The sequence below is a fragment of the Battus philenor genome, unplaced genomic scaffold (genome assembly GCF_028537555.1).
Source record: "Battus philenor isolate CCGP_79_NKW_IND1 unplaced genomic scaffold, ilBatPhil1.0.hap1 SCAF_17, whole genome shotgun sequence".
Lineage (NCBI taxonomy): Eukaryota > Metazoa > Arthropoda > Insecta > Lepidoptera > Papilionidae > Battus > Battus philenor.
The window spans coordinates 6,857,269-6,871,136 of NW_027181679.1; the positions used below are offsets into that span (position 1 = coordinate 6,857,269).

The following is a 13,868-nucleotide window of genomic DNA, read 5'->3' on the forward strand; positions in this document are numbered from 1 at the left end:
AGTTTGTTCTCAACCAAATAAGTTATTTCGCTTTTAATGCTCATGAAGAAATACATACGTACGAATTAGCTATTAATGTCTAGAATACAACGTAATGCAGAGAAGGGAAACTAAGCGTTTCAGCACGACGACGCGCCGGTGAAACTACGTCGCCAGCAGGTGAACGAACTGGGACAGGCGGCGACTATCCAAACCGGATAGTTCGCCTGCCTAACCCGGCCGGTAGGGCTGGCTAGGAGCGCATTGTATACCGCACTCTATATGCTCCAATTATATTGACGTTTTGCTCGCTAAATCGCAAACCCACACTTTTTACGGTGTTTTTGCTCATCTTAGACGAACATATAAATTTACCGATTTACTCCTAATTCATATATGTTTTTTGCCCATTAGCATGGACATAACATACACATGTAGAGTACTACAAAGTTTGAGTTGAAAATACATAATATATTTCTTGTCAATGTGTCGTAAACTATCAAAAACTCATTGGTTTCAGAAAAAAAAAACGTAATTCATAAAAAGCGCTTTCCAAATTAGGACTACTATATGTTAGAATTAATTATTGTATACTATCTGCCCCTGCAGATTTTGTACTGTCAGAGTTATTGGACTGTCGCATTCTATCACAAAATATAAATTAATGTAACATATTGAAAAGTGGTCACTTTATACATCTAATTGGAAATAGGTGTAGAAGCAAGCTTTAATGTTTTTGCTGATTAATGTGCTATGCATCAACACCTTTAAAGCACCTATATCTCGCCCTGTATTCTTGTACTGTCTGACACATCACGATTACTTTGGAATCATAATGCTTAGAGACTGGAGTTTTGGTAGCATTTCCTTTTGCCGAGTAGAAGACAGCTAACGCTAGTAGTATTTTACGAAATTCCATCCACAAATGGGGTTGACGGAGCGTTTATTAAGTTAGCGAAGGAGGCGACGGACAGTTAGGACTAAATAAGCTAGAGAAGCCTACTTCTAGTTATTTCACCAGATGTTTATAGTGTATTTAAGCTTCCTGAAGTTTAAGAATAATTAATTTCTCATAAGAGTATTATTACGTTATTCTCTAAGAAAACATATAACCAAATAATATAACAAAGTAATATTTTTGTACGTAACACGTAAAACAACGTAAAATATATTGGCGTGCACATGAATGGACGATTGGAATGATAAAGGTTAACAGTATCATTTACATTTAGTATGAATATATTTTGTTAACCTTTGCAATTATACAAATATTTAAGAAAATAAGCTTCCTTTACAAAAATATATCTAAGGATTTTTTATTGAGAAACATTTTATTAACCAAGTCTGAAGGACTTGGTTAATAAAATGTGTCAAATATGGGTACTGAGATAGATTAAATAATAATTGTTAAAATACGCTACAAAGGCTACTAGGTAACAGTTTCTGTTTAAATTTTACTTGAAACCGATAAATGCATTGCTATGTAACGAACTGGTATTCTTGGAAGGGATTCTCTTCAAACGCAAAAAAATTGCCTTTGTTAAAAGGCACACTGAAATCAGATTTTTATGGGCATAAGTCTTTACGCATGTCTTAACAATAGTAGGTGAAGTTTGCATTTTAAATAATTCTTTTAGTAAGTGATCTATTTAAGTTTATTAAATTTCTAGATACGAAACATCTACATATCAATGAAATGTGCCGATACGTTTCCAATAAAAACATTACGATCAAAGTTAATACAACTGTGAATTGTAATAGTGTATAAAATATCGTATATCTTACCGTATCCTATCAAATATGAGTTTTACTTATACACAATAAGTTTAAGAAGTAGTTGGCAGAAACATGTTTCTGTAAACAATAAGTCCTTGATCTTTTAAGATAAAAATTTAGCCTGTTGTGAACATTTATACTGATATAACTAATGTTTTTATTTCAACGATCATTCGGGCAACGACGATCTTAAAGCTACATAAATTATTCTTTAAAAAAACACTAATTTGTAACCTGCAAACAAATTTAAGCCTTGTCCAATAAGCTATAAGTATATGTTTAAAAAATCACGTCACAGAAGCCGCCCTACAACGCAAAACGGACAAGGCAAACGGGAAAATTTTGGGGTCCATTATTAATGGGTCTGTATCAGTATTTGCTACGAGAAGGGGAGATGAGACGAGACTCTGAGCGAGATGCTTCATGTTTTATGTAATTATAATCTCAATTCTTTAACATAAAACTTAAACGTTCAAATTTAAATAATTCTATGTTGCTCTATTCACATAATGGCCATTTACTGTCGCTTTCGTGTTTCTTCTTGGAATGAAATTTCAACTGCAAGCGGTTATATCCTTTTTGACCCTCTATAAGCTTTAACGGAAAGACCCCGAGCAAAAAACCAGCATATACGAAGGACAATGACGAGGCCGCCCCTTCGCCCAGTCATTTTATTTAAAAAAAATTTACGGCGTGTAATTGTCTACCTACCGAAGTGCTTGTATATATATCATATTACCAATAAATTATATTTTATTCTCAGCTACAATCCAATAAAGGACATAAAAGTATTTTAGCTACTTTTTCTCAATATATATTTGCAAATATAAATGTATAGTAACACACACCATTAAATATTTTTTTAAAACCACTACTAACCTACTAAATTTTATAAGCACTAAGTAACTTCAATTAAGTATAAATAAAAAGTTAACATATCTCCAACTTTACATTGTACCAATTTTGTACATTATTATTGCCTATTGTTGGAAATTGCAACACAACTATCGATAGAAAATCATATATAAAAATAGTTAATGTCCGTATTATAATGATGATAATTTAATTATGATAGTAGATAATTTTACTATTCTAGTATGTATATATTATTATTATTACCTTTTCAAAGATAAAGAGGATATATAATAATTAGCTTTTAATAAAATAGTTTACTTTTTAAGACTACCAAAAATATACAATGTCCAAATAGCTTATGAATAAACGCATTATTTTTAACGAACTTAGTTAAATATATAAGCAAGATAAAAACATTCCCAACAAAAAAGAAAATATGTTTGTGGTATCGCAGTTTGAAGTAACAACCACCGACATACCTTTAAAATTATCAATGCATAACTTGAAACCTTACGCGAAGATATTCCTCTCTTTCATTATTTAATAATTTCAGTACGAGTGACAGAGACAGTTATACGTGATATGACGTCCGTTCACAGAGGACAGTTAAATGCTCCACATTTTTTTAACAGACAGCTGCTCCAAACAGCTGTTTGTACCGGTACGGAGTAATATGAGTTGTTATTTTACGATATTTAGACTCGTATGTTAATAAATATTCAGTAATTTTCAAATAAATTTCATATGAAATATCTACCAATTTTTCGCGATTAATCGCTTATAAATAAAAATTTATAGAATCATTAAGTGTAATAAAAGAAATGTGTTATTGTTACAAATCTAACTTTTCTTCTATGAATGTGTTTGAAGGATAGATAGTGAAAGCACCCTGGAAAGGGGTACCATTTTGATTTTGTCCTCCATGTTGCGAATCTTAAAACGCGACCATTTTATATATCTTCCAACTCACGGCGGTGTAATAATTCTTTTTATTTCAACACGGCGAGTGACTGTTTTAATTAAATAAAACACAAAAAACATGTTGAAACAAACACCGGCCGGCTAATCATTCGACCTACCTTAACAAAGCTGATTGATGTTGTTGTTCCCTCGATGTCCAAAAGCAAAATTTTGCATTTTTTGACGATATCGTTTATTTCCTTAAGTTCATTCGCCATTTCTAACTGTACAACCTACTCTAGGTGTACTTAGTAAAGATTTTCAATTTTATTTGACTAGAAATTCGTCCACGCTACTCTACCACCCCACACCACAGAAAAAAAGCATTGATTGAACACCCGAACGCGGCGCACTGAACGACGCGAGGGTGCGGACCAATGCGCGAGTAGGATAGCGAGTCTGCTAAATGACCTCAGGTGGGACTGAGATGCGCAACCGGAAAGAGGATACGACTGTATCAATGCTCCCAACATTCTCATCATTCCCTAATATTGCCATACCGTGTAAGTCATTATTTTAAATCATATACTATTTTTATTTACTAGAATAAATTGTTTCCCAGTAATTTTCTTACATTTTATTTGAAATAGAACTTTACCTTAAGTTTTCCATAATTTCGTGTGTAACTTTTTTGAAATAACTAGGATGTTAAACGAATTTTAAAAGTATAGTACCAAATCAATAAAACATTCTTATTCCGTTGATTCTCATGTCTCAATTTTTGTACTAATTCTGAGAAAGGTTTTAATAAAAATTACCCATGAATAATCGATGAAATATTAAATGACTCTGGAATCCGACAGAAATCTTTGTCAAGGTAGTTTCTAATGCTAAATCCAATTTTATTTAAAGTATATGTAAATTATTTACACATGCATCAATATGCAGCGTTCAGCAACACACATGCTATACCAATGTATAGCATATGTGTTGCTGAACGCAGTGTATAGAACATAGCCTAGTATGGGCTATGTTGGGCCATGGGCCCAGTTTGATTTTATAGAACATTGACTATATTTTAACACAATGAATATGGAGGAAATGTAATATACAAAGAAAACAATTAATATCAGGCATGAATTCTATATTATAGAAGTTTAATTTTTATAAGATTAAGAGAACATGGTATCCTCACTGTTGGTTCATTTATTGTTGGTTACGAATTATTTTTATAAAATTATTCACAATGTAGACACAGGTACAATTATTCTTTTATAGCGGGAGTCAACCCACGATCTGGGAACCACATGCAGCTCTTTGAAAGATTATTTGTGGCTTTCGAGAAATGTACCACTTTCTTTTCATGTTATATTTTATAAAAAAAATGTGTTGTTCCGTTAGTCTTTAAAAGTGCCTTTTAAATTGCTGATAATAAATATATAATAGCAAGTGGAACATTGGTCATAATACATATATTTTGTACTTTTGTTGAGAATAAATATAATTTCTGAAAAAAAATTTAATATCTTTTTGCAAACCTTTCAAATATATAATTAATTGCGGCACGGAAAAAAAAGTATAAAATCACTTAAAAAATTGTGCTTAGTAGGAAATGTATGTTACATTTGGGTTATACAAAAATATCATGTAAATACAAAAAGTAAATGGTTTGTTCGACGAATAACAGCCTAAGTCGAGGTCCCCTCGTTGGGGCCTTGGAACCTAATTATTCCATGGTGTCCGCCGTCGCGATACAAGAGCTTTACGGCCTCCCAATCCGATGAAATGTGGTATGTAGCGGTCCGAGACTTCCTAGAGCCTAGAGAGTCCTCCACCTTCGCTACCTTAAAAGAGGTTTTAATCTAAGCGCCCTTAGCGCCGTGAACCCAGAATCTGCTAATATTACTTAGACAATTTGAAAAAAAAAAAGAGTTTGTACTGAACATAAACGTAATATTTCTTATAGTATTTTATGGTGGATAAATAAAAAAAACGAAATATTTACAGTTCATGTTTACTTTTAAATATAATACTTATTCTATTTGCAAAACATAAAATAGACATGTTTTTTTTGTTACTGTACATGTAAAGTAAGATCATAAAACTAACAGTCAAATGAATAAAAACTTTGAAATATTTTATGTGGTAAGGCACTATTGTGAAGTGATAAAATTAAACTACGCTTCCAAAAAATCAAACAGACTACTTCTTAAGTGTTTTTGTTTCTCTTCGTTTTTCAATTTCTTAATTAAAACCGGTGAATATTCAGTAGCATCAGCTTTTCTTTTTGATACCTGTAACATACATTTTAATTCATGTTGAATTTAATTGGTTAATTGATTACGAATTTAATTAAATTTGTAAAGAAATTTAAAAAAATTGGCAATTATGAATATAGGAGTTATAGGCACGCGAGATGACCTAATATTGCCCGGCATTTGGTTTGGCACGTTAGTAATGTTAATCCTTTACAAACACAATTGATTTTAATTATTTCGTTTAATTTTTCTGTATTTGTATGTGTTTTATGTGCTAGTATTTCCGATGTCAATGAATTTCGCCTTATAAGTTTGCACCCGCGAGACCTTGAAGCTCTTTATATCGGAGCACTGATATTTTCTTATCAAAAATCAAGTCACACATGGCAGAGCTTCAAGCAGAGATAACCTGACACCATGGAAACAGATGAACAGCTGATCCGGCTGTGGGACCCTACTATAGACGAGAAGAGGAGAATGGAGTAAAATGTTTATACAACTTTTAAAATAAACATTACCTTTGTTTGAACATCGTCTTGTGAAAGAGCAGTAAATACAAAATTCCTTTTATTACTCGTAGTGGAGACTTTGGTTGCATTGTCATCACCAGCTAGCGGAGTAGCGATAGCAGCTAGCCGAGCAAGGGCGCTTTTACCACGGGAAAGCAGCGAACCACGATGGTTTTGCTTTATAACAAACATATGTGTTAATGTCGGAACTTTCAATAAAAAATCATTATTATATGTTATACACATTATATGTATACATATATAAATATATATATATATATATATTAGGACTGTACCAAAAGGACACTGATATTAAGGTTAAAATTATTAAACGAATTTCAAAACGTGGTATTATGATCACTTATTATCAAATGTATGCTGTGTTCCCTCTTGAAATATAGTTTTAAAAATATTGGCTCAGACATTCTACAATTAATTGCCGTACACATTCGCTCTGAAGAGGAGAGAGAGGGGTTAATTCGTATAATTTTCGGTATTATTAAAAATTCTAAATTAGTAATACGTACAGAGAGATCAGAGGATGAATTTTTTGAACGGCAACTAACATTGTAGTTAATATTTACAAGACTTTTTATTGTATACGATTATTTATAGTATAAATATATGACATATTCACAAAAAATATAATTTAAACACTCTTTATGTCAAAATAAACGCCAAAAATTAATAAATAAAGATATAAATTATATTGAATAATAAAATCCATAATTTTAGTTTTTCAGCAATTAAAAGAAATTTAATACATAAATGAAATATTGGAGGTTCGAAAATATTTGCTTACCTGGAATATAGGGAAGGGTTTCTTAGGGCTAGGTACATCCTTAAATGTTTTCTTTTCATTTGGAACATTTGTTTTTTCCATACTTTCATTTTTACTAGTGCCTGCTTCTGGGATAAGATTACACGTATTTCTAGAGGATAAATTGGCTTTTAATATACTGGTTCTATTTATACTTTCATTAGGAATATTCTCATCATCCCCTTTCTGAAAATAAAAAAAAAACACATTGAAAACTTGTGTTGATTTACTACAATCGAACAACATTGCTGTACAAAATTTTTTCACAATGTTTATGCCTGTATAATAAAGTAATTATTATTAAAAATTAAAACATATTTCGAGTAAACTTTAAATTGAAGTGGTGGCTTATTACGGTCAATTTTTATTACTGGGATGTAGTTATTTGGGTACATGGTTCGACAAATAGTGCGATTGTCTCTATAAATGAGTCTAATACAATATGAATTGGTCGAGAATTTCGACTTACGTTGTTAACTTAATAGATAGAAATTCGCTCCAGAGACATGATATTTTTAAATAAATTGTAATTCAAACGATAGCTTCTCAAAACAGATTTAATATTTTATTTATACGCTATAAAGTTTAAAATCTTATTTTATATTCATATACACATTTCATTACAAACTTGTAACGCCTAAATTTAGTCTTCAAAAAGTTAACAAATACTTGATATGTACGTATATTTAATAAACCTAGTTACCCCAGGTAGACCAAGATTTAAATCTATTATTAATTACATGTATTTTATTAAATAAATCCTTAACTAACTTCCTTAGTCGATTCATTTACATGGTCAATATTATAATATGTCTGGCCAGCTCTTCTCAGCAGATCAACATTCGGAACCAGTGGTAGCTTACTACTTATCATAGTAGAATAATCGACCTACTTCGGATACTTTGAATTTGAAAATTTTTGTCTGTCGTTGACAGAAATTACGATAATATTATAGTGATTAAAACTTATTTTCTCCTTCTTTATGTTTCAGTTACTTGACGTTGATTTACGGAAAGCGCTGTATTGTTAAGTCTGTGTTCAATCGTATTTTAATATTCAAGATTTTATCAACCTTAAATTGACTTGATGATATAGATGACGAAATATTTCCATGCCATTCTGTCTTCTGCTTTCTTCAGGACAGAAGTTAGGAAACCTCATTATTGACTTGACTTGATCAGACCAGGGTAAGTGATCGTCTTTGTGGTCTTTTACCATCTACTTTTCCCTCAACATTTCTCAACGAACGATGTGACCAAAATAACTTAAGACTCTTTAGTAAGGTGGAGATCTCGACTTTGTTTAGGATGTAGATGGATGGAGATGCAAAATATTTTTACCGTCAATACTACACATAATGCGTCGAAATCATATAATAACTTCTAGGATACAATATTTAAATATTTATAATAATTGAATTTTAACAATGGTAAACTAAGTTTAATTATAAGATTAATATTAAATTATGTTATTAATACTATTTACCATTTTCCTCAAAAATACTTCTCTTTCATGTCGCTGCTTTCTCCATTGTTCTTCAGACTCAAACTCTTCTTCTTGTGTATCCGCATACTCGTCTAATGCTGTTCCAATTTCTTCAGTGTCATCTGTGGATTTTGAAGAAATTATACTGGTTAAATTCAAACAAAATTTCAATGAAAACAGTACATATTGTTATTATTATAAACAGAAAGGCTGTTATCGACTATGTATTCCAAGTGCCCAATAACAAGAATGGTTAAAACAATACTACCTACTAACAAACTACTTTTTTCAATTCCATTAAGAGTGGTTCTTAGAAGAGATTTTCCTTTTCTATTTCATTCCCATGCAAGCTATAGAGTAAATTGACACACCCATCCCTAGCTGTCAAACATTTCACGTCAATCATTACCTAAAGATATTAGGTTAGAATGAAAACATTCATGGGATTGTAATGTGCCAATTAATAATTAAAAAAGATAAACTGAGATCATTAGTATTCTTAGACGTAAATTTTAATCATAACAAACATGCAACGCAGGACGTCTGTCCAAAAACTAGACAGAAAACCCTAAGGTCATTGGGTGACGCTAAGTGGTAACCACTTCCAACCCCATCTATTATAATCTATGGGGAAAAATATAACCAGCAGTGGTTATCTTACGGCTGCAATGATGATGTCTCTTCTTTTTTTTTTAGTCAATGATGGGCGCCCACTCCAAGGCATAGGTCTCCCCCAAAGTTCACCATGATGACAGGTCCTGCGCTACCCGCATCAAGCGACTTCCCGGGACATTAATTGTTTCGTCGGTCGGTAGTAGGGTGCCTACTCACGCCACGTCTACCGGCTCATGGTCGCGATTCGAGAACCTTTCGGCCCCTTTGGCTGTCGGTTACACGAGCGATATGCCCCGCCCACTGCCACTTCAAGCAAGCAATTCTTCAAGCTAGGTCAATGATCTTGTTTCTCTCAATAGCTCTCTCTATTACACTCTGACTGACCTTGAGCCTTCTTATGAGGCCTTTCGTGAATTACCACGTCTCGGATCCGTATCTCAGCACTGGTAACACGCATTGGTAAAAACCTTTGTCTTCAAACCATTGTTTGTCGTCTCGTCAAAAATACCGATTGCGGCATTTTGGAGGTTTCCGAGCATGATTATGTGTGCTTATATATTAACCGTACAATTATTTTGTAATAAAACTACCTGCGTTTCTCCATCGGAACTTGCGCTGTCTGTGACCATCGCCGAGATCTCCATCTTCAAAAAGTAGCTCTTGTAAAAGTCTCACTTCTCTTTTATCTTGGTCAAGTACATCCCTCCTGTAACGTAATAGATTTTTTCTTTAAAACATTACATAGATTTGGCTGACAGAAGTTTACACCAAAAATTATGCTTCTAACACCTCTTTGATAGTCCCTATCTGTTATGCAATTAAAGAAATTTAAATAAGATCTTTTACATAAGTTTTGTTTTGAAATAAAAATTTCATCTGCTCTCTAATTTTTGGTTCATCTGAAAGTTTTTAAATTATTATTAGGTAGGTTAATTTTCAATACATCGTTTCTCATCCGAAAATATTATAGGAACAAAAATTTTACAATTGTTCACGTTTTATAATCATCCATTCACTTGTTTACAAAAATTCAGAGTTAAGAGTGCTGTTTCATCTCTTTCTGGCAAACAAATAATAAACCGAATCCAGTTAATCAATATAAACTATAGTTTACATAAAACAGTTATTGTAATAATACTGTTACAAAGCAGAACCCTCTAAACAATAAGCACTTAACTCTAGAATCAAGAAGTGCCGTAAGCATGCGTGACCTTGAAGTTATTTATAGATTTTTGTGTACGGTTCTCGGAAATTCTAACCGAGTACTATCGCGAACTTACAAATACCTTTTCCGTAGTATAAATTGGTGTACTCCCCATGTCAACAGTGAAGTGTTGTGTTTCTTGTTATAAGATGAAGATCTGCGATTAGTGATATAAAGTGACTATTTGGTAATTTCTTAAGCGGGTTGGAAGCGAAGTTTGGACTAAGCGAAAGTATACTTTGTATGTAGGGTGGGTGACCATCTGATTTGAGAATAAAGGACTTCTTGTGAACCAGTGGCGTTTCATTTTGAGTCAGAACCTACTTCAGAACGTACATAACAATACAATGACATTTTATCAATACGACATACATGTGAATTTGTCCCAGTTCATTCCTAAGTTTTCCTTCGTGGAAGACTTCATCATCTCCTTCCTCGCGCTCCATTAGGTCAAGGCCTGCTTCATCTTCATCGCCAGAACCAACCCACTCGTCTTCTGAGGATAACTCTGCTTCTCGCTCGAAGAAATCGCCTGCAACACGATTCTTCTTAGCTTTCACTGGTTGTACTTCCACCTGTAATAAGATAACTTTAAAAGTAATGAACGTCTTCAATAGATAAATGATCATCACCATCATTTTAACCCGATGACATCCACTGCTGGACATGTACGTTCCCTTGGATTTCTAATAAGGCCTGTTGAAAACGGCATGAATCCAACGTATTGCGACGACCGTTCTATTCTGCACCCGCTGGTTTACTTCGTCTCAACTCTTGAACCTTAAGGGTTCTGTTCTGTGCGCTATGTGGCCTGCTAAGTGCCACTTCAACTTGTCAATCCATTAGTCTCACTTGGTTACTTTCAGTCATTAACGGATCTTTATCTTCTTATTTCTGCTTCAATTACAGAGAAATCCCGCAATAACTCGTTGAGCATTGTGATCTTGCCAATGGGACCTGAAGTGTCCATGTTTCACTGCTGTATGCCATCATTAATATTTTTATTACTGTTTATTGTTACGTATACTTTTATGTAATAAACATTAATAGGTACATCAATCCATTAACACTGTAGCTGATTCCTTCCTGACAACTATTTTCTGTACCATTCGCTTGTAGAAAGCCGACTATTTTAATAAGCATTTTTGGTGTTAATTTACATAAAATTACTTGAAGCCATACCTCATTTTCTTCTGAATCATATTCCACATATCTTTCTGATTCTTCGTCAATATCAGATTTAAACGTCCCTTCTGATTCATTTTCGTGTTCACAATCTTCGTCGTCTGAAAAAATAATTTTCTAATAAAACATCATAATTTCAACTAAAAAGATGTTAAATCATATATAACACCAAAATTTGGAAAACTTGGAACTGATCGTGAACATAGAGATAGGTTTTCATGAGCACCTTTGTCGACTTGAAGTCTGGATGTATAACATTGCCAACATTGAAACCTATTTTAATTTCTAATAAGACGACCTTGAATTTAGTTTTTGGTCATATGCGTAAGATAATAAAAGCATAAATAACTAGTCTAAACCAATAACTATAAACCTTCAAAATAATCTCAAAGACAATTGTGAACAAAAAATAAAGATTAATAGTGATTTCCATCAAGATGATTTAAGGTATGAAAATAAACTTGATGTATTATTTATTTACGCTCAATAAAGTAAAACTTATTCATATGACAATGTATGCGATTTTACAAGAGGCTGTGGACGCAGGAAATTGAAACGTAAATTTAAGAAATTTACTAAGTACAGGATCTGTCAGAGGCCTATTTCTCTTTTCATAGTATTTGTACTGTGGGTTCTGCTTCGAAATGAAACACCACTGGTTCACAAGGAGACCTTTATTCAGAACTCAGGGGGTCACCTTACTTTAACACAAAGTTTACAAGCGTTTAGTCAAACTTTGCTTCGAAATCGCTCAAGAAATCACTGTCCAAGTAACTTACCGAATAGTCACTTTATATCACTGATCGTAGATCTTAATCTTATAACTCGAAAAACAACAATACACTGAAGATATCGGGAGTACACCTATTTATATCACGGAGAAGGTTATAGAAGTTCGCGATAGTTAGAATTTCCGAGAACCGCACACAAAAATCTATAAATAAGTTCAAGGTCACGCGTGTTTACGTTACTTTTATGTTTGGCGTTTACTAGGGTTCCGTGTTTATTGTTTAGAGGGTTCTGTAACTCGTGCTTTGTAACAGTATGGTCAAAATAAAGATGTTTGAAAATGAATTGTCTTTATTGTAAGGGGAAAAAATTCCTACACCAACTGAGTTTCTAGTTTTTCTTAGTAGGATTCGCGTTACAAGCTAACGAAAACCTATTTCTTAGCTATCAATCATAAATGATTGTTATGAGCTGTTTTGACTGACTTTGAACAGGGTTTGCACTACTTTTAGAAGAATCAACCAGATCAGACAGGATTTATGAGTGATTATAATTGATTATATTCATACTATTAGATAAATTATAGAGAATAGCAGTAAATACAGTAAGGTATATTACTTGACATGTATAAGTTTGTAACCAATTCAAAATGTATCAAAATAAAAGTATAAAGTTGAACAATTGCCAGACAGAAATTAGAAAAATTAAGTTATAGATTATATAATGAAAATGTTATACAGATGTTGGTAATAAATTATTTTATTAAAATTATGCTATGAAAACTAGTACGGTAACATTTCAGATAAGTACAGACTTTCAATATCTATTGATGGATCAATGCATTAAAGTAGTCATAACCATTGTTAGTAAATTGGAATATCTGATTCATAAGTAATTAATGCATATTATGATTCCTGCTTTAGCAATATAAAAAAATAATCTTTCAGAGCCATTACCTGAAAACTGCAGAACACGTTTTTCTTGTTTACGTTTCTTAACAAACTTTCTTTCTTTTTTAACTATATTTTCTTCATTTGTTTCATCGTCAGATTCAATCACAAATTTCTTCTTAACCTCATTGTTTGCATTAGTATCCACATTTTCTTTTTTTCTTGTAGTACTATTATTTACAAAATATTTAAACTGATTGGGCGACTCAAGTTGTGGATTATCCAATTCTTCAATAATAGAATTGAGAATAGATTTTTCTTGATTTCTGCCATCATTTTCATTTTCAACGGTGTCTTTACCATTGGCAGAAAAATTTTCGTTGTTAGTGATGGTTTCTTTTAATGAATTGACATTATCATCTTCAAATTGTGAATTCTCTTGGATTTGAGAAATAAAGGGATTGTCGTAAAATTTGCCAGTACAAAGGTCTGCAACATCAGAACCAAGTTCTTGAGACTCTGTTATTGAATTTTGTATTTGTTGTGACTCAACATTTTGTGAAAAACTGTCAATATATGAATTTGTGCTAGTAAGACAATCCTGTAATTAAAGTGAAAAAATAAATGATGTATATGTACCTATAGAAAAAAAACCATTACATT

General features: G+C 32.4%; 1 protein-coding gene across 1 annotated transcript in view; it reads right to left on the reverse strand.

Annotated features, from left to right (window-relative positions):
- The window catches only part of LOC137919974 (claspin-like), a 35,357-nt gene that overhangs the window by 15,700 nt on the left and 5,789 nt on the right, over positions 1-13,868 (reverse strand). The window contains exons 8-15 of the mRNA XM_068763206.1: positions 13,272-13,806; positions 11,584-11,687; positions 10,774-10,976; positions 9,788-9,903; positions 8,576-8,704; positions 7,080-7,279; positions 6,287-6,454; positions 5,714-5,804 (exon numbers count right to left, since the gene is read on the reverse strand). Of these exons, the coding sequence (XP_068619307.1) occupies positions 5,714-5,804; positions 6,287-6,454; positions 7,080-7,279; positions 8,576-8,704; positions 9,788-9,903; positions 10,774-10,976; positions 11,584-11,687; positions 13,272-13,806 (1,546 nt within the window). The remainder of the gene's footprint in view (positions 1-5,713; positions 5,805-6,286; positions 6,455-7,079; positions 7,280-8,575; positions 8,705-9,787; positions 9,904-10,773; positions 10,977-11,583; positions 11,688-13,271; positions 13,807-13,868) is intronic.